General features: G+C 33.1%; 1 protein-coding gene across 2 annotated transcripts in view; it reads right to left on the reverse strand.

The window, feature by feature from the left end:
* The window catches only part of NPEPPS (aminopeptidase puromycin sensitive), an 88,522-nt gene that overhangs the window by 16,342 nt on the left and 48,004 nt on the right, over positions 1 to 24,176 (reverse strand). The window contains exons 1-13 of one of the 2 annotated variants that reach the window (XM_032457863.1): positions 23,008 to 23,022; positions 17,733 to 17,847; positions 15,472 to 15,593; positions 12,690 to 12,797; positions 11,225 to 11,425; positions 10,679 to 10,775; positions 10,534 to 10,567; positions 9,583 to 9,697; positions 7,359 to 7,523; positions 6,354 to 6,458; positions 5,895 to 5,955; positions 3,682 to 3,791; positions 883 to 946 (exon numbers count right to left, since the gene is read on the reverse strand). In XM_032457863.1, coding sequence (XP_032313754.1) covers positions 883 to 946; positions 3,682 to 3,791; positions 5,895 to 5,955; positions 6,354 to 6,458; positions 7,359 to 7,523; positions 9,583 to 9,697; positions 10,534 to 10,567; positions 10,679 to 10,775; positions 11,225 to 11,425; positions 12,690 to 12,797; positions 15,472 to 15,546 — 1,135 coding nt within the window. In that variant the 5' untranslated portion in view covers positions 15,547 to 15,593; positions 17,733 to 17,847; positions 23,008 to 23,022. Of the gene's footprint in view, positions 1 to 882; positions 947 to 3,681; positions 3,792 to 5,894; positions 5,956 to 6,353; positions 6,459 to 7,358; positions 7,524 to 9,582; positions 9,698 to 10,533; positions 10,568 to 10,678; positions 10,776 to 11,224; positions 11,426 to 12,689; positions 12,798 to 15,471; positions 15,594 to 17,732; positions 17,848 to 23,007; positions 23,086 to 24,176 lie in introns of those variants that run through there. The other variant, XM_032457862.1, reaches the window with a different exon arrangement.

Raw genomic sequence — 24,176 nt, forward strand, 5'->3', positions numbered from 1 at the left:
GGCCTTACCTCTTAAACCTAGCAGAGTGCATCACACTTTGGTGGATGGAACATGAAAAGGCATTGGTGATTCTGATATGCCCCTCCCCCTGCTGAGAACTACTATTTTAAAGGAATTGAGAAAGATGGAGCAAAACATCTTATTTCTTGATTTTTCAATTAATCTTTAATTAATGTCATGTAGAAATATTTGAAAAAGCAGAGTTGAGTGGTAGTTAAGGGTATAAACATAATTCAATCATTTTGTTTGAATTTCTACTCTTTAACTTATTGTATAGGTGATCTTGGTCAATTTAACTAGCCTAGCTATGCCTCATCTCCCCCATTTGTAAAATGGAAATAATACTACCTACCTAATAGGGGTGCTAAGAGTATAAAATAAGGGTCAGTTATAGTACTTAGCACAATGACTAGTACATAATAAATCTAATCATTGGCCTTTATTTACTTGTTTACCTATTTACTTAGCCTGAGAATTAAAAAAAAAAAAAGCCACTATGTATAGACTTGGTACACAAGTGCATCAAATGTACTTAGTATAGAAGTGCATAAGACTTAATACACAAATGCATACCGAATCTTCTTTTAGGGATTAAGGCTAGAGACATCACTTGTTGGGTGTTCCTATCCTTCTTGATTCATTATAATCTCCAATAGCAAACAGAGACATGGAATTTCAAAAACCTAAGAGTATGTCAGTACTACAAATACCCCATGAATCTCCTTTTTTGGTCTCCTAGATTTCACTTTTATTCTATTACCACTTCCTTGTTTTTATTTAATTCTATTAAAATATTTTAAAATGGATAATTATTTATTAGTTGGAACGCTATTGGTTCCAACTAATTTACTCGTCAGCTCCCACTTACAGCCATTTGCTTACCAACATATGGTCCACTGGCACAGAACTTCCTTTGGGACAACCTCAGTAATCTGTCATCTTCTACCTAAAGAAGCAAAACAAAACAAAGGCTATAGTAGTAGCAATAGTTTTTTTTTGGACGGGACAACTTTTCTGTGACAAAGTAGAGGTGAAACCAGTACAGCCAAATGGCTCATGAATACACAAAATGCAATGGTGATAAAGACGATGATACTACAGAATGGGAGAAAAGTCACTATTTCTCATTAAGGCCTCAAAACAACAATACCCTAAATAAAAGGCTAGGATCTATGTAATATTGCCCGTGAGATGAGATGTGTTCCCAGATAAGAACTTTAAAGTATTAAAGTTTTTAAAAGGGAAAAATAGTTATTTTAACCATTATAGAGGAACCATTATAGATATATCTTTAGTCTCTTCCACTTCCAAAAAGTGGCAACATTAATTAGCATGTGGACTCAATATTCAGAATTCAAAATTCTAAAATCAGAATTCAAAGTCATTTTTAGAATGACTGACAAACATGAAAGCAGCACACACCTTGTCTCAAAGGATGAACTTTGCAATGAAACACACAAAAAAGTGGGGGGGAAACTGCAAAAAACTAAAAAGCCAGAAGCAACAAAGTATGTATTTTTTAAAATACTTCAATAATATGCAATCATTTATTTATCATTTGTTACTATGCCCTAGAACATTTTAAATAACACAAGCTATAAAAGATTTAAGATCACCTAAATCAAATGTAAAATTAGGCCAATAACTTTTATGGATAAACTGACTATAAGAGACAGAATTGAAAAACTAAAAACTCTGAGTGAGGAAGCAGTGGCCACTTTGATGTCGTAAGAAACTAGAAATGAACTAATACTACATCACTGACTGTTATTTATCATATAAATTTCCCTGAAAAAGTTATTAGGTGACTTTTAAATTGATTCAGAAATAAAGCAAAAATATTTAAATTTAGGGAATATAAAGTGAGAAACAGATAATAATCAAGATATGATGTTGCAGACCTTGTAAAAGAATTGAATTGTAGACTGGCTTTTTATTGTAATGTTAAAATGGAGGATGAGTTTGGCTATGCTTGTAGACAAAAAACAATGCAAAGAGAGTAAGACCTTGAGAGTAACTTTATGGAAAAGTTAACTGAGTCTCAATAACATTGGGAGGAAGGGGGTATTAGTATTCTCTCTTCTGATTAACTTATGCTCTTAAAAGTATGCTCTACTTGAAAAAATCATGGCCTAATAGTCTGCTTTATGTATAATCATTAAATTGTTTTAAGTTTTGAGGTATTGATAGTTTTTGAGGGATAGAAATCCCCAGAAGTGAAAGCAACAATCATCTTTGTATATTATTCTTCATTCAGGTAAGATAAAAACACCTGTCAGCCTACATAGAGTATCAATGTCAAGTCTGGTCAGTTATCTCCTATAAAAGACTAGTCCAAAATGGAGAAAGAAGACTAGAAAGAAACAGAATGGTCATAATGATAGGTCACTAAAGTTTTAGATATCCTTTTCCATCAAATATGATTAATTGTGTTCCTTAAATTGCCTTTTCAAATGCTTGTAGAGGTCCTCCCATGTGTATGCTTTATTAAAAAAAATTTTTTTTAATCTTAAAAATACAATCATGTTTAATGTTAAGATGTGGGTCTAATAAGTTAACTTGCAAGCACTGTAATGTACCATGTAAATTTGGGTGCATTTTGAGAGTACAAGGGTTGGTTTAAATGTCACCTAGAATTCTTTCTTTTTAAATTATTTTATTTTATTTTTAAAAATTATTTTTCTTTTCTTTTCTTTTTTTTTTGGGGGGGGGGATTAGGTTTACTTATTTATTTATTTTTAGAGGAGAGCCTAGGGATCGAACCCAGGACCTTACGTATGCTAAGCATGTACTCTACCACTTGAGCTATACCCTCCCACCTAGAATTCTTAAAGTAGAGAAAAGCAAATTTACTAACTTAAATTAGATTGCCACATTGTGATAAGTCTTTGTAAGACATAGTTAGCTTTATGGACAATGCAGAACCACAAGAACAAACACATACCCCAAAAAAAGAATTATGAATCCTCCTCCCTAAAAGTGAATGGTAATAATTTCCTATGCAGCTTATAAAACTATAGCAATTTAAAAGAAAAATTTCAAAATTTCATACAATTAAACTAAGTTAAGACAAACTTTCTGGTATGCATTATAAGTTGATGTGTAATTTTCAGTCCTGTTGGAGGACAACTCATTCTGAACTACATCTCTCTGAATTCAGATTAACAGTTCAACTCTTAACAATTCTAAGCAAAATCACACTGCCACCCAAACAACATTAAAAACTAATTTTAAAGAATGGTATTATAAATGGATGTTGAATTTAATCAAATCCTTTTGCTGTATCTATTGAGGTGATTATGAGGTTCTTCTAACTTGATTCTGTTAATGCAGTGATTACGACCCAATAACATGGATTGTTTTTTTAATATTAAACCAACCTCAAGTTCCCAGAAGAAACCTCGCTTGATGATTTTAGAAGTATATCAACAAGTTTACAGTGTTTTCCTTGGGGACAGTAAGAGCAGACAATATTTTGTTTTTTTACCATAAGCACGTATAATTTTAATGATGTGGGGGGCAAACTGGTTAGTATAGAGAAAATCAATCACTGAGAAAAGAGCATAAGGGTTTAAATCTTACCTAGAATACTTAGAGTACAGAAAAGCAAATTTGGTAACACTTACTAAAATTTTATATAATATAATATCAGACAAACTGAAGGGCTTTCTATAAGTTTACCTGTTCTGCTTCCACATAAATGAGAGGGAATCCCATTTGTTTGGTCCATGTATTCATCACAGCTGCTATAGGTTTACCACTAGTATTTTCTAAACTTTCCCAGAGATCCTCTAGAAGATAAATACAAACAATGAAAATCTAAAATGTTTAATTTTCATTTTCCAAAACAAACCAGAAATTTTATGTAACTCTTGCCATTGCATCACTGACCAATTCTGTGGTTCTTTCAGGTTCAGGAATCAGTGGGCCAAATTAATGTCCCCCTTGCCTCCCCATTAAGTGAACTCTATTACAAAAACTGATCTTATGTTCTAAGATGTTCTTAATTGTCCCAATTTATTTATTTTTTTAAAGTTACAATAAGCAAAAGACAAACAGGTGAGCTGAAACAAGAACACAAACAAATGGAAACATAGTCAAGATCATTACTAAACAATCATTCACAAACTTAAAACTATTATACCCATTCAAATAACAAAAGTTAAAAAATACTCAATCCTGATGAGGCTGACGTAAAACCCATATGGTCAAACAGCTCTGGTGATAGAATAAGCAAAACAACAGTACAATGTGGTACATACTATAATGGGGGCATGAACAGATGAAAAGCACTTAAAGGAAATTCCAAAGAATAAAGGCTTCACAAGAGTTGGTTTTTGGTCTGCATCTGGAGGAAGAGTTATTCATTAGACAGACAGAGGGAAAAAAGGCACTCCAGGTAGACCATAAGTGGTCGATGTACAAAGAGGAAAGTATAAGAAAAGGCAGAAAATATCAACAACAGCAGTATGTTCAATTAGCTGAAGACAAAGGCACATATGTCAGAATAACAGGCAATGAGGCTAACAGTGTAGGCAGGGGCTGACGTGTTCAAGACTGTATGCCTTACAAAGATGTATAGACTTTATCGTGAAGGGAATGTGGCATCTCAAGTGTTTTTAATCAATAGGGTGTTGCAATTAGATATTCATTTTAGAAAGATAACCCTACCTAGCCTCATAGTGAGAGATGAAACTGAATAGAGTGGGACAAGGCAAGTAGTGAGTCAGAAGGCAACTGCAGAATTCCAGTGGCGAGATCATGAAGGCATGAATTGACGGAGGGGCAAGAGAACCGACAGAGGGCACTAAAACTACTGCAAGAGGATAAAAACCATGCATGGCAACTAAAATGTATTTAACTGCCAACTGTCTTTCACAAATAACAAAAACAAACCAAAAAACAGTTGCACGGTATATATTCTGTAACAGTTACCCTTTGGTAGGCTAAAGTATGGCCCATGAATCAGTAGCACTGGCTTCACCTGGGAGTTTATTAGAACTACAGACTCCTGGGCCCCACCCCACACGTACTGAATTAGAAACATTTTAATAGACCTTAGGTGATTAGTTGTACATTACAGTTTAAGAAGCACAAGGTTCTTTCCTCATGTATTATATACATGCATGCCAAAGTCTCATAAAGCTTGTAAGAGTACATTTTTCTGTAGCCCTGCTTTAAGGAACAGAAAGCATCTCTATTTTACAATCTAAGATGGAATTTACAAGGGGTGGCAAGAGGAGTCAAGGCTAAAAATCATGTCCTGAACAGAGAGGCAAATAACTGTATTTTTACCACACAGGTCACAAACCTAAGGACAAGCCAACGGCCAGCCCTCTCTGAACTTTTATCATTCTATTAGACACTAATGACATCACACAAATCTTTTTGTTTTTTAAATTATTCTTGTTCACTAAAGAACTTAACTTCATATTTAATCAACTGTTACACCTTTATTCTTCCATTTGACTCTGATATCCAACAAATTAGACACCATCATAAAATCTTAAGAATTTACTTCATTGAAAATCGATAGTTCCACAAGTTCACTCCTAAAAATGGTTCTTTTGCAGCTATTTTAATAGCCAGTGGTCAACTGAGGGCAATAAAACCACAAATCACCAAAAAGAACAAGCTCTGATAAGGTAAACAGAACTAGTCAGATGCTTTAAAGTGGCAAAACATTGAGCAGTGGCAAGGAGACTACTGGAGAACGACCAAAAGGATAATGGGTCCTGATTATGTTGATCTATGACATAACGCATGTCTTCAGATAAGTCGCTTTATTTCCTATCCATCATATGGAAAATTAAATATTTTGAGAAAAATAAAATGTCACACTCTGGAAAGTATGCCAACACTTTCCATTTCTATCTCAAGCTATTAAAGATTACCTGTGGCAGCATTCTTTTGTTGGAACTTGGTTAAATACATGTTCATTCCTTTCTTAAAGTCCTGAGAAAACACAAGTTTTAAAATCCAGGATAGTCAGAACTCAGAATTAGAGGTTATTTGCATAGTAGTACTCAAAAACTAATTTACTCAAATTACTTGTGTGTCAGATTTACTAAAAAACATATATTCCTCTAATGTCTGCTGCCTTTTGTTTAAGAATGCATACTTTTGCCTTCTACTTTTGCTTTTAAGTTTTATACCAGACTTCTACCAACGCCTAAACATGTTTGCAAAATCATTCATCTAAGAGACCACAATGGTTAACATAAAAATAAATAAAGATAAACCAGAGTAATATCCTTCAAGATTCTAAAAAAGCTACTTAGGAACTTAATCTAAATAAAATCAAACTTTTTCTTCATGCAAAACTCTAGATTTTAAAAATTGCTTCTTTTTACCTTATCCCCAATGTAGTCATGTAGCATTCGGATGACAGATGCACCTTTGCTATATGATATAGCGTCAAATATCTCATCAACTTCAGACGGATGGCCCACACTGACCTGGCAGACAGTGTGATTCAGGGTTATGACAGGAAGCAGACAGCCTGTAATACTGAATTACATAAAAAGCTTTCCAGGAAAACCCTTCTAACTCATAAGATACTTTCTGCCTTTAGGTGACTCATAATGTATAATGATGATCATTAAAAAGGGTGTAATAACTAACACTAATAAAACAGAATATATAACATGATGCCCATCATTTCTTAGGGCTTGGGTTCCAGTCTTGGCTCTGCTTTGCTGGGACGCAAGTCACTATCGATCTGTTTGGGGATAGGGAGGTGAGGGTGAGGAAGGGAGAGATGAAAAACATTTGACTTACATTTGATTTCTTGCCTTAATTGTAATGGCTTACAATTATATAGGACCCTGGTTAAATATGTCAAAATAGACTATAAGTCTAGTTCTTTGGAGGCAAAATTTATACATATAAAGTAGCTGAAATAAGGATAGGCTAAGTCAAAACAAAGTATATACAGAAACAATGACAATATAAGAGTACATTCAGAATTTTCTTTGAAACAAACAGAATCATAAATATTTATTACCCAACAGACATGGTTCTCCCATACTATTCAATAAAAATCTATTTAGTGAATGCTTTTGCTTCTACAAAGATCACAGATGTTTTAAAAGAAACATAATTAGAACTTAGTCTTGCTAGATTTTCAAGAACAGAAATACGAACTATAAAAGCAAATGACATCACCCATGCAATTTTCTTTTCAGAGTCCTAAGTATCTCTATAAAAAATTAGTTATTTCCTTTGCTGTACACCTGAAACTAATACAATATTGTAAATCAACTATACTTCAATGTAAGAAAAAGTATTTGAAGAAAAAAATTACTTATTTCATTGAAAATGAGAGAAAAGGCCAATGACTGAAAATTAAGTCTCACTTCAATAGGATGGCTGTTATCTAAGGCGTCAAGCTCCTGGGCACGGGTGTAATCAGCAGAAACAAACTGAGTCCAGATATCATACTCTGGGAAGCAGTGGTCTACACACAGATATTCAATCCATGATGCAAAGCCTTCGTTTAACCAAAGATGAGTCCACCATTCCTAAAGACAAAAGATGGAAATACATAAAGAAAACAAAACACTTGTCATTCCACTAATTTGAAAAACTTGTATGTCCCTTCCACTATACGCTAAAACTCTTAATGAACTAAAATTCAGTTCCGAACACTGAGTAAATAACTCACATCTCTGAATAAAAAAGATGCCAACAAAGGCCAACTGGTGACACTAGCATTATCACCATTGCTAAGTAACTTTTTAGTACTAAAGGTAGAAAAGGAGGAAGAAGAAGGGGGATGAAAAACACCCCAGTACGGAAAAGGAGAAGAGAGTGGATAAATGTAGGCAAGAGCCTACACTGTCATATAAAATTTATTTCAATAAAGATTTCCCTTAAAAAAAAAAAACACTAGAAAGCTACCAGGACCAAACAAGGAAAACTTGAAACTATTTCCATGACTGGGAAAAATCATTGTTGACTGACAAGTTAAATTTTCTAGATAAACAGAAAAGCAGTTCTGCTTATATAAGGATTATGTAAAATTAACAGAAATGTCATGGCAGTAAGTAGTTCAGTAATGAATGGTGTTTAAACATTTACGGAATATAAAATTCTCACTTGTTAATAAGAATTAATAGAGGAGTGGACAAAGAATATAATGGGCCACAAATAAAATCAACTTTTAAAAAAAGAAATCAACTTTTTAGAAAGAGACTTCAATCTAATTTTCATTAAAGTTGATTAAATCTCTTATGAAGAGAAAGTAATATTTATACATTTCAGATAGATGCTAAAGGACTAATGCAATGGTGAAAAACAAAAGGGTATTTTCAAGTTCTTAGACGATCAAATATTTTCAGTATTAAATGATAAATGGCTATTTGTCTATGTGCACTTACTTAACTAACAGCCTCCACTAGGATAAGGTGGTACAAAGCTAGTTATTTTCTACCTATCTCTAAGCCCTTGAATTTCAGTTAAAGAAACAACTGACATCTAATAACTACAAGTTACTCAAATCCAGTAAAAAGTTATTTAAAAGCAAAATGAGAATGTGCCTATTTCCCCTACTAAAATTTATTGCTAGTTAAAAAATTGGTAGCAACAAACTTGCTGCATTAGGAGAAAAAAACATTTCTGTACACATTTGAATACTGGTACTAGTATACTTAATTCCACATAGAATTACATTAAAAATTTTTTTTACCCCTAAGTAAAATTTAAACATCTAAAGCAAAAAGTAAAGGATTTATGTTCAAGGGCTAATTTTTCTCTAGAAACTCTCTCAGACGTGTAATAGTTGCTAAATGTTTTACTTTCTTATTTCTGTGATATGCAAGGCTAAAGTAACATCCAAGTTGGGCTCTGCTCTTTGGGAGCCTTAAATGCCATCAGGGAATTTGGCTGGCTCTAGAATCTCCAGTTCTTTGTAGAGGTATTTCTAGTTCACTTTTAAACCCTGTGCTCTAACATAGTTGGCTGCTATAGACAGTACTTATTTAGAGTAAGAGGGAAAGGTCAAGACTAGAGGACACTGCAAACACTACAGTAAACAAGGACTTCAAAAGGACATTTAGAAATTTCAATACACTTCACAGTTATTCAGTAGTTTCTTTGCTTTTATTTCTGTCAAATTTCAACTTAACATTTTAGGCAATGAAGAAAATGACCCCTAAAACATCTTTACCTAATCAAAAATAGTTTGTTATTTATCAGGTTACTTTACAGCCGGTGAACCACATAATATATATGATCCAAGAAACTACAGTTAGCCCAGAATCTAACTGCATGGAACCTCTCTACCCAAGCGAAATCTCTTTCTTTTACCCAAATTAGTATCATGAATTCCCCCATTTGCAGGAAGTATTTAAAACAGTGTAGGAAGTATTTTCTGTTGACTAAAGACTGTCTACATGCTCTTGATCAACACGGATATTCTGATAAACACTTTTCAAAGTGGACCTTTTAAAATAAAGTTTTTCCATCAAAAAACTACTTTTTTGGCACACTGTTCCAGCCAAACCCGAAATACTATGTAGCCAAAATACGGTGCAGCAAGATGAAGATAAATATATTTGAGCACTTAAAAATATTAAATACCATAGTAACAAGATTTCCAAACCATTGATGGGCGAGTTCATGTCCCACAACCAGAGCAACCCACTGGCGTGATGAAGAACAGGAGTTTTTTGGATCAATAAGCAATGCAGTCTCCCTGTTTAAAAAAAAATTTTTTTTAATAAAAGTATTGCAATAAAAGCAGGCATGCATAAGTGAGGGTAAACAGTAAATAAGATGGTCAAGTTAAGCTTTAGGGATGTCAAGAAAACATTTCCTCAGGGTACACAGGATAGAAAAGTTCCAAGAAGATTAAAGACTACTCCAACAGAATTCATACAACAGAAGACCAAAGACGCGACATAAGTTTAAGTATCAGTTTGTTTATAGCTGTCTGAAATTTTAGAAAAATTTTTTTCTAAGGAATTAGGGATTATTGTGCAAGACAAAGAAGACAGTCTTTCCATTAAAAGAAAGGGAGCAGCAAATGGGGGAAAGAAGCATTCCACAGTCCCCAAAAGAACACTGAGCATGCTGTCCAAAACTTGACTCATTGAAGAAGGCAATTGAAAGTAGAAGGCAAAAACTTGTTCATAGATGCTGCTTTTAAAATTATACAACCCACATGTTTGTATTGTGATGAAAGACATGTAAAAACTTGGCTAAAAGATTATTAAATCAGGGAAGGTTCTTCAAGCTGGATATGGAACTATGGAACTACTGGGAGGAAGAGAAGGCACTGAAATGAGAAACAGCCAAAAATACATCTACAAATGTTACTAATGCCAGATGCTCACTTTAAAATCTTACACTCTCCAACAGTAGCAACAGAGGGTGTCCATCTGCATTCCTAAAATGTTCACGGAAGTGGGAGGAGGTACTAAAATTTATGGCAGATCATAAAGCAGAAGCTACTCAACTGTACTTAGGAATGAAGCTCTCATGAAATCAGTGATTAAAAAGATAAGGCAGGGTAATAGATCATTAACATACCTATAAGTAACAAGGCCCCAGTTCTCCATGGCACCTTCATAAAATAAATATAAACATTTATTGATATGTATAAATATATCTTCTTCAAAATCATAAAATTCAAAAAAGTTATTACAGTTCATCAATAAAATGAAATTTACTTTACCAGCTGCAAAGTCTGCAATAGCAATGAGATCAATTTTAGGTAGAGGATAAGGAACATTGAAGTAGTCCTTATAAAAAGGCAGGGTTTTAGCAGCAACCTATAAAAGTATAAAGAAAAGAACCATCTGATAAATATTTTACTGTAATTCATATAGAAATCCACAAAGGAATCCGTTGCAAGCCAAATATCTCAAGTTACTAGAAATCAATCCTGGGGAGCCCCATTTCCAAAGACTGCCTTAGTCCTAAGCTTTATATACGTCAGCCAAACCTTAATCCATTTATAACTCAGTATGAAAAGTATAATCACATATTTTCCCACCTACTCTCTGGATAAACAAATTCTACTCTAGTATTTTCTGAATCACTATCTTGTAAAATATTAATACAACACCAAAGTTCCAAGATTCTACTAAAAGTAAAATCAAAGGTAGCATAACAAATTTCAGATTAAATTATAATAATTGCACTAATAATTGATCAGAAATGTAAATTCCCCAACCTGAAGTTATGGACTGTTGGAACAATCCTCTTCAAGTACATTTACCTCTAACGCAAATTTTCCTTGCTCTGCTTTGCCAACAGGGGTGTAAACACGGACACACACACCATCTTTTGACCTTGTTTCTACAAAGTCATATTCACCCACAACAAATGCCACCAGATATGTAGACATGACAGGTGTGCGAGCAAACTTCACTTCCACTACATTTTCATCATCAGGGTATGGTTTTCGCTCAATTACATTCTTAAAAAAGAAAAGAAAAGAAAAGAAAAAATTTAAACAGACTGACATTAAACACCTTAGAGCAATCATTAGCCAAAAACTGTAGGCTTTGTTGCCTTTCCTACCCCCTTTCCAGCATTGCTTACTTCTCTATCCCAATTCATCCAGTGCTTTTTTGTAGTCAAGACCTTAACTATTAAAAAGGAAAGTGATCTGATAAAGCATTCACACTAAGAAATTGGAGTCTAAAGTGTTAAAACTACCAAGGATTTGCAAGAGAAAAGAAGCAACTTTTCCTGAATACCTATTAATATGCCAGGTACTGGGATGTTTTAAGTAAGATCTCAATACTCTTCAAGTGAACTAAGAATAGGAGACAACAAATATTAATGAAAATAAAATATAATCGTGGAATCAGACACTTCAAAGGGTACAGATTTCTAGATTTAGAGCATTCTCTGTACCAAGGCTGGCTCTAAGCAAATTCATGACAAAATCTCCGCTTTACCTTTGGAGTCCCTAATTTCCCTTTGGTGTTCTATTTTTCCTATTCAGGCTCTCAGTTTCCTTAAGTTCTCCCTGTTCTTTCTTCCAAGTGAGACTTATCCAAGAACTGATCTGATGAATTCATTCATACTAAATTGTAAACAAACATTTATTTCAGTTTGAAATATAAGCCTCCTCTCTAAGAATATTTAAGAAGCGAATCTACGGAATTCTCTCCACCAATAAAGGAGGCAAAAGTCAGTTATTTTCAGGTACAGCAGGCATTCCAAGTTCCCTAGACTCATATTTTAGGCCACAGGGCACTTTATGTCTTAAATAAGGCAGTCTTAGACGGTACACTTCAAGTAGTGAATGCTTACCCTTATGGATGAGGATCAACGACAACAGTGAAGGGAGCATATTCCAATAATATAATCAGCCAAAAACCTAAATTCACTTCATTATGTGGCTATATTTTTTGGTGTTTAATAAGAATATCAGACTTTTTTTTCTTTCAGGTTATATTTGTTAAACTCATTGCTTATTTAGGTTTCCAAATTAAAGGAAGTGGATAATCTTGTTAATACAGTTTACAAGGAATTTCTTCCAGGAGAAGAAAAACTCCCCAAATAAGGCAATAAAGAAAAATAGGGCTTATGGAATAGAGAAAACTAGCATTTGTGTCCCTGTTATGTGTCAAGCACTGTGCTGGGTGGTTTCATGCCATCCCATCTAATCAGCAAACCAAATATACTAAAGCTTATTCAAAATATAAATATATGCACAAACACATACATACCATGTTTGATAAAGCTACTCTGTCTTTAGGAACAACCAATGAGATATCAAAAGTTGCTTTGATGGCAGGCTCATCCCAGCAAGGAAAAGCTCTCCGGGCATCAGTAGCCTTAAGAATAAGAAATACAGAGTATCACTGAATTAACCTACAAGAATATTTCATGAAGTAGCAGCCATTTCTTTTTATCATTCATTCATTCCCTTGTTCAAATATTTACTTTCTACTCAGTGCCAGGCAATAAGCTAGGCACTGACTACAAAGAAAACACAAGGCTTACTCTCGCTGCCACATCAGCAATTATCCAGGAACTAGGCCTGCTACAGAGCTTAACAATCTATAGTATTAGAAACACTGACAATTATATTTTTGTTTTTAATGAAACATTTCAATATTTCAAATTTAATGCAAATAGCTTCATTTATAATGTTAACACAACACAGAGCATAGGAAGGTCACCAAGTATACTACTATAAGGATTCAGAGTTGAGAAAATATGACTGGTTGCCTTTCTGGCTTTTATTTCAAAAATAAAAATGAAAATATTTTCAGAATCTTTGATATGCTTTGTTCTTTATCCATAATTGTAGCAATAGGAATAAAGATAGATGCTCAATCAATTCCAAACAGATCATTTGTTTAAATGGCATTTCCATATACTACATATAAAACTGTCACCACTTGACCTACGTATTTAAAGAGACCTCATTCTTTAAAAAGAAAAAAAGAGCAAACTTGTTGAAGCACAATAAAATTTAGTAGTGCAGCAGAATATCAGTTATAAAAGAAAGAATCTTTAAAAAAACAGAAATAGAACCACTGACAAGATTCTGTATCTTAAAAAGAAGTAACAAAGTATGAAGAAGTAAAGGAAGCACGTACTTCTGAAAAAGGATTTCTCCAAGAAAAAATGTTAGACAGCTGACTGCACTCCCAAAAAATTAAATAAATTATTAATTCTGTTAAAGAATAAATAAGACATTTGGAAAAGTAAGCAGAGTATAAGGGAAAAAATGGGAGCACAGAAAAATTTAAATTAGGAGCAGCAGCAGCAGCGGACAAATGAATTTATACCAGAGGAAATTAAATGAATGACACAAATAACAAGATTTAAGTTTCTAAAATATCCAACGGACAAAGTGATAAAAGCAATTAAAGGCACATTTGGGGGACAGACACTAGAGCTAAACCTATTACTAACTGATGTTCTTGAAGAAGAGATCAGAACAGAAATCACAATGAAGATGCAACAGAAGAAAATACAGCTACACTGAAGACCTAAATTTGAATATCAACAGGGCTCACCAACTGCTAAAAGTTAATGAAAAGAGAACACTTGGTGAAATTTTTTAATTTTTATGTACAAAGAAACTGTTGAACAAGCAACCAGGAAGAAAATAAAGCAAAATTTTAAAATGTGCTACCCTACAAAGGGAGAAGAAACATTCTAGTCTGACTCCTCCCACTTGACAAAATGAAATGTGAACGACTCGATATTTAGGCACCTTTGAAAGAGAAAAATTGTAAGTCAACTGTACCACTCTTATCATTGAAAAGTTGGGCTTATTACTCATTTTAGCAAGGGAAAACTCACATCAAAGGGAACAGAACCACAGGGTATCTCAGTAAGAGTGTAAGAAAGAACCTATTATGTGATTTGGCTGAATGATTTGGGGGAGAATTTAAGGAAGAAAAGATTCACTCTGTTTGTTTTTGTTTGTTTGTTTGTTTTTGGTGGGGGAGGTAATTGTTGTTCTTTTAACGGAGGTACCGAGGATTGAACCCAGGACCTCGTGCATGCTAAGCACACACTCTACCTCTGAGCTACACCTGACCCCTAAAAGATTCACTCTGGGAAAAAAAAAGATTCACTCTAAGTTGGGTGCTGTCAGAAAGTGGAGGCAATTTTATAAGTATCTCAATAAATCTTATCTATAGACAGGGCAGACTACAGTGAACCTAAAACTGCAATTGGTGAAGTAGTAGCAGTCACTCATTTTAACCAAAAGGGGGAGTTGTTTGCCTTTTGTGACCTTGTTTTTGCTTGGATGAAATTATTAAGTGCCCTTGTTTTGTTTCACTTTATCATGGTCTCAGAGTAGTAACCTTGTCTGATGTTGGTATTCTATGATACTATTTATGTCCAATAAGAAAATAACATGGGCTAGCTGTGAGTGCTAGGACTTCTGGATGTCAGGGGCTGTTCTTTATTATATGCTCAGTAAAAACTGGTCATGTATAAAGGCATATTTTTGGATGTGCAAAAAGACTCAAGAAGTATACTCCCCACATATCCTCCCTTAAAAAAAAATCACTTGGAGACACACTCCAGCTAACTACTCCAGGATGAACAAGTGCTCAAAACGGCTAGAGACAAACACTGGAATCACACACACACACGTAACAAAATTATATCCAGAGAGAATGATCCATATATATCTATATATCTCTGTAATAGCTGCATAACATACATACAGGTCACAAAATGTCAATACCTGAATTGCTTTTATACTTTGTACCTTTCTTAATTTGTATTACCCTCTCGGTAGATGACACCTGTGGCTTTTTCTACTAAACAGTAATGCTGCTATAAATAAAATCATTCCCTAGCCCAAACCCCTAATTCTCTCCCTTCTATAACTGAGATAACTGGCTGAATATAAAATAAAAATTCCAAAATCATTAATATAATTATGGCCTAGCCTCAAATAATCACACAAATAATAGAACAGACCATTGTCAGAATGTCTAATTTAAGATCATAATATTTTAGAGAATACCATACCTCAAACTGTGTGACAGCAGCATAGCGCACCTCTCCAGAAGGGGTAGTATATTTACTTCTATAGAAACCTTTCATTTTGTCATTCAGCTCCCCAACAAAATCTATCTTTAAGGTTCCTGTACCTGTGATTAAAGATAAATGAAAACACTTTTATGAAGATGTTAAGTACAAGTTATCAAAAATATGTCCTTAAGACACTAATTCAGCTGGCTATTTACAATGTTCAAATCATTCCTTCCTTTCTCAAATACTCCTGGCAATGGAGAGAATATAGTATTCACTAAAGTAAATGGCAGACTGATCTTAAAGTTAATCTTAAAGTCATGTTTTATGGTGACTGCTTAGACAGTACTTTAATTTTACTAACTTAGTCTCAAATTACCAATACATGAAGATAAAAGCAGGAAAAGAAATGAGCATTTATTATTAAATGCCTGACAAGCTACTGTGCATTGGTGCTTTGAAAACATTTAGTTGGAGTAAGTACTGTCTCCATTTTTCCAGATGAAGAACCTGAGCCTGAAAAGTTAAATAACTTGCCCAAGGTCACACAATTACTAACAAGAATGAGATAAAAACTTAGGTCTGTTTAATCCAAAGTTTATGTTCTCTACCAATTATCCTATACAAATTGGTCCTTTTGGATGACTTCATGCCAATTATTCTATCATTAAGACAAGACACAGATTTTTCAATCCAAATGGAACACTGATTCCATACTTTGGTTAAGGAACTATAGGAATAACCAATGATTTGATCAGCAAAAGGGCATAAAATAAACTTTTATAGTCACCTCTATCATTTGAAATCTGATAATATTAAAGAAATACATTTAATCAATAATTATTAAATGTAAATAAAAATGCAACCTGAATATGTATTCTATGGTTATATAAGAGCAAAATCAATTTAGATAAAATGGGAGTTTTTATGAGTATATATACAGCTGACCCTTGAACAATACGAGTTAATACACCTATAACTCATACTGGGTCCCTGTATATCTGCAGTTCCTTCACATTCCCAGATTCAACCAATCTTGGATTGTGTGGTACTGTACTATTTACTATAAAAATATCTGAGTATAAGTGGGCCTGTGCAGCTCAAACCTGTGTTGTTTGAGCATCAACTGTACTTTCTTACTTAACAGAAAAGATAATCACAATTATCTAGTAGTTATCTATTAAATTCAGGTGCATGACAAAACAATAATCCCATTCTACATTTTACAAATCCAGTCACAAAAAAACTCAGAAAAATGTTAACTTTGTAACTGATCCTTTTAAAGTACCTACTTATAAAAGGATCTAGAGCATGGAATTCCAACAAATCAAAGACATAGTATGACTATAAAGTAATTAGTCAACCATACCAAAACTTTTATATTCTAATGTTTCAAACTGTCATTTTGGAATGCTGTAAAGCAATGACACTGACATTGTTCAAAATGTTCTTGACTTTCCCTCTGACATATCCTTTTGGATGTTCTCAAAGTCAAATCTTTACCTTCCAAAATTGAATTTGCTTTTTGGAAAGTCACGAAGAGTTCAAGTCTACAAAATGAGATGACAAACTGCAATCTGTTTCTAGACAAAACACTAATTGTGTCCACGAAGTAATTAAACTGATTTTCTTAAGTGCCTCAAGCTGGTTCTGAAAGTAATTTCAAGTGAAAATTTCAGACCTTTGCAGCAAAGTCATCTCTAAAGAAAGTGCCACATGCTTAAAGTAATCATGCTGGGAAAACACAACAAAACAACACAACTCAACTGAAGCTCAACTGAACAGATGTTCATGATAGTAATCTTTTAAAAAATTATACATTTTGTCTGAAGGGGACAATAAAGATCTTTTTTCTTCTGAAGAGAATGACAGATTACTGGGACAGTAAATAAGAATACAGTAAAAGAAACTGAAAGGATTCTAAATGATTGATACTAAGAAATTTAACTATAAATAATGCAAAATTTCTCTCTATTTTCATTAGGAAATTACTGATTTTTTTTAAAAGCAGATATGTTCACATTAATAAAGTTTACAAGGAATATCTATTAGATTATAAAAACCCCTTTAAAGACAACTGTTTGATGTAATTTTATGTTACAATTCCATAAGTGGAATTGGCCAGTCTGTTTTCACTAAGTCAACTGTTAAGACGTCTTTTCTATAACTCATATTCCATGGCAATTCTACTTTAAACTTTTCTTATTTGGAATAAAAGTGGATTTAAAACTCATAACTAAATAAGAAAGGCTGCTTACACTTTTACTTGGTTTTAAATCTCCCAGGTCATCAAACCATAACAAGATATTGACAGTGACTACTTCCAAAAAGTGGCATACTAAACAAAATACAAGTATTGGGAAGGGCTATTACCTGAAATTCAAACAAAACACAAGTTAAAGTTTTTTTAAAATGTCTAATAAGTTTAATTAGTGTCACACTGTAGAATACTAATTACAAAAGTATTTGCTATTAATATAGTAGAATTTTAGGGCAAGAACAGGAGAAAAAAGGACTTCATGGTAATTTCATTTATCACATTTACACTATATTGAGGAATTGATTGCTAGAATGTCTGATTTTATACCTATTTTCACACATGATTGACATTACTTCCTCAAATTAGATACCTTATTTCAATAACCAATGTATGCAATATTTATATTCTTAGGGTGGTTAACCATTTAAAACCTATAATAAGCTCATTTATAAATTAAACAACTAAAAAATCAGGACTTCCTCCAAAAACCTTATTTGTTTAAAGCTTAGGAGAGTATAATACTTGTAAAATCCGAAGTAATAAAATTGCTAACAAATTATTAAAAATTTAATGAGTCTATCAAATGCCATGAAATTTAACACAGTTGTTTACATAAAAAGAGAATAAAGGTCTTTGCCTTTTTGTCACCATTTCTTATGATCCTGTTTTCCACTCTTCAAAATGTTAACATCTTCTAGTGTTTCTCCAAATAAACGTCACTCTACAGGACCTTAATCACTGATTTTGAGGTTGTTAGGCCTTACAATGATTATAGTAACTTAACCACTATTCTAGAATGGTGTCAATTTCAGAAAAGAAGATGTTTTACTTAACAATATAATAACTGGCATGACTGTTAAGTTTGATGAGGCTAAACACAAAGGCTACGAATGTCCTTTTAATATATATTCAGTATTTACTTCATTACCAGAAGAGAGACTACTTAGTAAAATTTGAAAAAATAAGGACTTCATTCTTAAAGAAAAGAATGACTGACTGGGTAACTCTGACCCAGACAATCTTGGGAAAATATGAAAGCCAATGATTTTCAAACATATTTATAGATATTCAATAATTTAACACAGTTATATTTGCAAGTAAGATAATTTTTTTAATTCCAATATTCATATCAGTTACTTAAATATATCATTACATTAGCTAAAAATCTCCAAAACTCTGTCAAATGATAGTATACTCATGGTCATAACCTTCACTGACTTGTTTCTGCTTTTATAAGAAATGACTTAACAATTTACCATGTCTGCTGTAAACAGTCCTTATCAAGAATGATGCAGCTCTTATATACTGAAAATAAATGACCTCTTATATATATAATGGGAAAAGAAGAAGGGTACAGAGTATTATGTATAACATACTAACTTCTGTGTTCTTAAATGGTATATACATAAATGCTTACAAAAGCATGGAATAGTTTTTAAAGGATACATGGGAAACTGATGGCTGTTGAAAGAGGAAGACAGGGATAGAATGACAAATTTTCAGTATATATCATTTGAATTTTAAACCACGTCCTAGTATTATATACTTTAAATATTAAATTAAAAAATAAAAAGAGCATAATGTGGTGGTTAGCAGTGCAAACTTTTGAGTTAAACTGCTTGGGTTCAAATCCAGGCTCTGCTACTTACTAGCTGTTGACCTTGGGCAATTTATTTAAGTTAAATAAACCATCTTGGTGCATTCGTTTCCTTATCTTGAAAGTGGAGATAATAGAATCTATTTCAGAAAGGATTAATACATTAGTATTTGTAATGCACATAAAACAATACCTGGCACAGATTGAGCAGTCAACAGATACATGTATTCATATACATGTATACATCATACACATACACACACTTTCTAGGAATTTGTGTCTAATTTTACCTGGTGAATTCTAGCTAATACATTCTGGCTTCTTTGATAAATACAGTACTTCAAATTTTTTGATTTAATAAATTATACCAAATTTCCTGATGCTAAACAACTGAATCTATGTTATCTTTTTTTCCCTACACATTCTAGGTTATGTATCCTCTTGGACTATTTTAAACCACCTGTAAATGTTTTTGCTCCTCTCTTCTTCATTTTTTATTTCATTTATTTCTGCTCTTAAATATTTACTTCTCTCTTCTGCTTCCTTCAAGTTACCTATTCTCTTTGTCTAACTTTGATCTTGATGTATCTCAGCTAATTAATTTTCAGTCTTTCTTCTTCTAACTAAATATCCTCTCTGAAAGTAATGTTTTACCTGCATCTCACATGCTTTGATATGGAGTAGTTTCATTATTCAGTTCTAAATATTTTCTAATTTCCAAAACAAGTCTTCTCTGGCTAATTAATTTTCAGAGGTACAATTTTTCCAAATATATGAGAAGGAATTTTTTTGTTTCTCTTTCACTACTGACTCTAATCTTTTCACAGTGTGAACACAGAATATAGTCTAATGATACAGATTTTAAGTTTTTAAAGAATTTTATGTTATTTCTATCAAAGTAATAGTTCATAGTTTAAAACCTCACATAGTTCTATAGGCTTACATACAGAAACTACAGGCACCTACCCAATGTTACCTTACTCTCTATACTGGCCCCAGCCGCATCTCTGTAATTTCTAATAACCTTGCTTATTTAGCTATTTTTTCATTTTTCAAATTTACACATTATTTTCTTCTTACTATAAAAAGTGAAGTTTTAGCTAAACCACATCTCCACTCCTACATCTTTTACAAAGAATTAAATTTTCTATAACCTTGCAATTAAATTTTCTATAACCAAGCATAGAATTCTATGCTTGAAAATCAGATTTACTCATGATTTTGAAGGAATGGCTTCATACGCGTCTAGTTTCCATTGCTCCTGATGATAAATCTACTGTGATTCTGATCCCTGAATTTTGAAGGTAATCTGCCAGCCTTCCCTCCTTCTTCCCCACTCCCTCATCTAGGGTAGAAATCCTGAGAGCCTCACTTTATCCCTAAAAGTTTTAAAATTTGCTTTGGTGTGGGACTTTTTACATTTACTGAGTTAGTCCCTCTCAATGTTATATTTTTTCAAACTTAAGGCTCCTGCCCCATGAGTTCAAAGGTATTTTCATGTTTTGTATCTTTAATAATTTCCTCTTCCCATTTTCTCTGTTCTCTCTTTTACCAGATGGATGTTGAGTCTACTAGATTGGCCTCAAATCTTGTTTGGAAGATGCCTCTATTTCATCTTCCAAACTTCTTTTGGTTTTTTATTTCTAATGTATTATAATTTCCGAAAGTTTTCTTACTCTAGTTCTTTCTGTTTGATGGTAGTCTATCCTGTCCTTGTTTAATGGGTGTAATATTAACAACATCTCTAAGAATATTAATCTGTTTGGGTTTTTTTTTTTTGAGGCTTTCTTTTCATTTTTTCATTTCTTTTTCATTTTCTTTTTTTTTTCTTCCAAGTTCTTATATTTCTATTATACTTATTGTTTTGCTTTTTGCTTTATCTTTCATATTAGAAGTTTTTTCAAATGTCTGGTAATTACTGCCCCAGCGACTTTGGGCTTGGCCATGCTATTTGCTTCCACCAATGAAATGTGCATGGACATCACCATCCATGCATAAGTTTTAAATGTGTCTCTGTGGTTTGGCTCTGTCCCTATTCTTGAGCTTTTCTGCCCTCTGCCAATGTGAAAGAACAACATACTGCAGGTAGTAGCTGTTCACTACAGATCCTAAAATGAGAAGACTTGTGAGCATAGTGGAGCTCAGTGAAGTTGGTGAAATGGCTGCAGATGATCAGCAGTCCTCAGAGTCACGTGTAAGCAAGAAATATTTGTTGTAAGCTACTGACACTTGTGATCCATTTGTGGGTTAAAATGTGCACATACACTTATTATACATAGAGTATTTCTGGAAGGATTCACTAGACAATGGAAATAGAAGGGGTCAGAGAGAGGGAATCTCAATTTTCATGTTACATTCTTTGGTATCTTTTAATACATGTTCATGGTAATCATTTACTTTTATAATAATTTCACACAAAACATCCCAGTTAGAAAAAGACAAAATGAAAGATCTTCAGGAATACCAAAATGAAAGACAAAACTTCTCTAATTTAAAATTTTTCTAAAAATACTTTTATATTAAGGGAATATATTCTCAATATAAAAATTATGGAAACCACAGAAAGGTATAAATGAGAATAAAAATCATCAATGATGTTAAAAACCAGACATATAATTTCATTTGTACCATTTTAGAGATATGATTCATCACCGTGTATATGTAATTTTGTATTCTGCTTTTCAGTTTTACATTATAATAAGCACCTTACAGTGTTAAGAATTCACAAACCTCACTTTTAATTGCTATATATATTCCACCATACAGATATGTCATAATTAGCTTAATTATTCCCTTAGTGTTGGACAAATGTATTGATTCTAATTTTTTTACTACCTTAAGTAATATCTCAATAGACATGTGTAGGCATAAAGCATTTCCTGTATTTATGATTTTTCTTTAGAATACATTCCTATTACCAGAATTGCGGGGTCAAAAGACATGAACATGTTTAGGCTTTTAATACATACTGCCAGACTGCTTTTAATAAATTACATGGATTTCCACTCCTACCAGTAATATCAAGACAGTCACATCATTGAGAATCTTTTTTTTAACTTCAGCTCACATGACAGGCAAAAACTGGTATATCAGTAGCTGTTGTTTCAATATTTCTCATGACTAGGAGGCCAAATATCTTTTCACATGTTTATTAGTTATTTGTATTTTCATTCACACAAATTATCTGTACCTTTTCACGTGCTCATTAATAAAAGTCTTAGTGCTTTACCAATTGATTTGCATATATTTTTTTCTATTTTATTAAGCTTAGAAAGTCTAGTTTCTTTGTCCTTTTATACAGCACACTACATAATAACATATCAACAACTCTTTCCTTCCATGCCCTAACTAGCATAATATCCATCTAATCGCTGGTTGTACCTCAAAATCATCCAGATTCAATTAATAGAAGATGGACCTAGATAGATGTATTTTTTAAAAACGGAAACTGAAAAGGTGAAAACAATGCATTATATTCTAGGATAGGATGATCATTTTTTGTTTTCTTCTGGTGGCCCAAAAGTTGCAATGAACTTGACTGTTTCTTAAACTCTATCTTCACACTTAAAGGTGGGGGGTTGGGGGGGGAGGGCGGGGGGGTGGTCATACAATAAAGAATTTTTGAAATAAGATGTCACTATTCATTATGGGATTTTATAAAAGCCACATCTCTTACCTGGTTGGAGAGTACTAGGAAAAGACAAGGTGACTTTTTCATCTTCATTCTGATAGTTGAATCCTGTAGCATGTATTTCTGGAATAGAAAAAAAAAGTTACTTCACAAACCTGACTGGACTGGTAAGACCAAATCCAGAATGCAACAATTAACATTTTCAAGAGCAAAACATCTACTAAAACTAAATATTCTTATTTTAATAAATTAAGTTCCTATTAACAAGCGTATCATTTCAAACTAATCTACTTTAGGCTATGTAACCTAAATTAAATATGCTCCTTAAAAACAATTACACATCCTATATTAATTTACAAAACTTTTATGACATAAAGCTACTATAAATGAGAAAAGGTTTTCTACCAGATTCCTAGAAACACTTCATTCTCATCTTTGTGTGACTATGATACTGCTTTATATGTTGCAGTCTTACTTAGGAACACTGAAAGATTGAGCAGATTGCCAAGATTCGTATTAAAAGATAGTTCATTGAAAGTTCTGTCCCCTACCCAAACATAGGTAACAATTCCACCAAGGTATACTTACTTCCAGGGAAATTCTTTGTTGTTACATTTTACAGAAATAAAAAAGGTATTAGAGGTGTGTGGATTAAATTAAGGCTTTGATTTACTCCTTACCAGGAGTGAGAAGAGAATGATTATTTAATTGATACTTCAGAATGCTTAGGTGACACTTCAGGAAAAGAGCAAAACAGATCAACTCCCAACCACATCACATTCCCATTCCGAAAGAAAAACAGCCCAAAGAGGTAGCCTCAATAAACATATGAAAAGATGTTCAAGATCTTTAACCATCAGGCAAGTCAAAACCACAGTGAGATACCACTTCATACCCACTAGGATGAGTATAACCAAATAGATAGATAATAGTAAGTTTAAGGGAGGATGCAGAGAATTTGGAACCTTCATGCATTGCTGGTAGGAATGTAAAAATGTTTCCAAATGCTCTGGAAAACGGCCTAGCATTCTTTAAAAGATTAAATACAGAGTTACCATATAACCCAGAAATCTCACCGCTAGGTATATATCCAAGAGAAATGAAAACATACATCCATATAAAAATTTATACACAAATGTTCATAGTAGCATTATCCACAACAGCCAAAAGGTAAAAACAACCCAAATATCCATCAATTGATGAACAGATGAAAT

This window comes from Camelus ferus, chromosome 16 (genome assembly GCF_009834535.1).
Source record: "Camelus ferus isolate YT-003-E chromosome 16, BCGSAC_Cfer_1.0, whole genome shotgun sequence".
NCBI classification, from domain to species: domain Eukaryota; kingdom Metazoa; phylum Chordata; class Mammalia; order Artiodactyla; family Camelidae; genus Camelus; species Camelus ferus.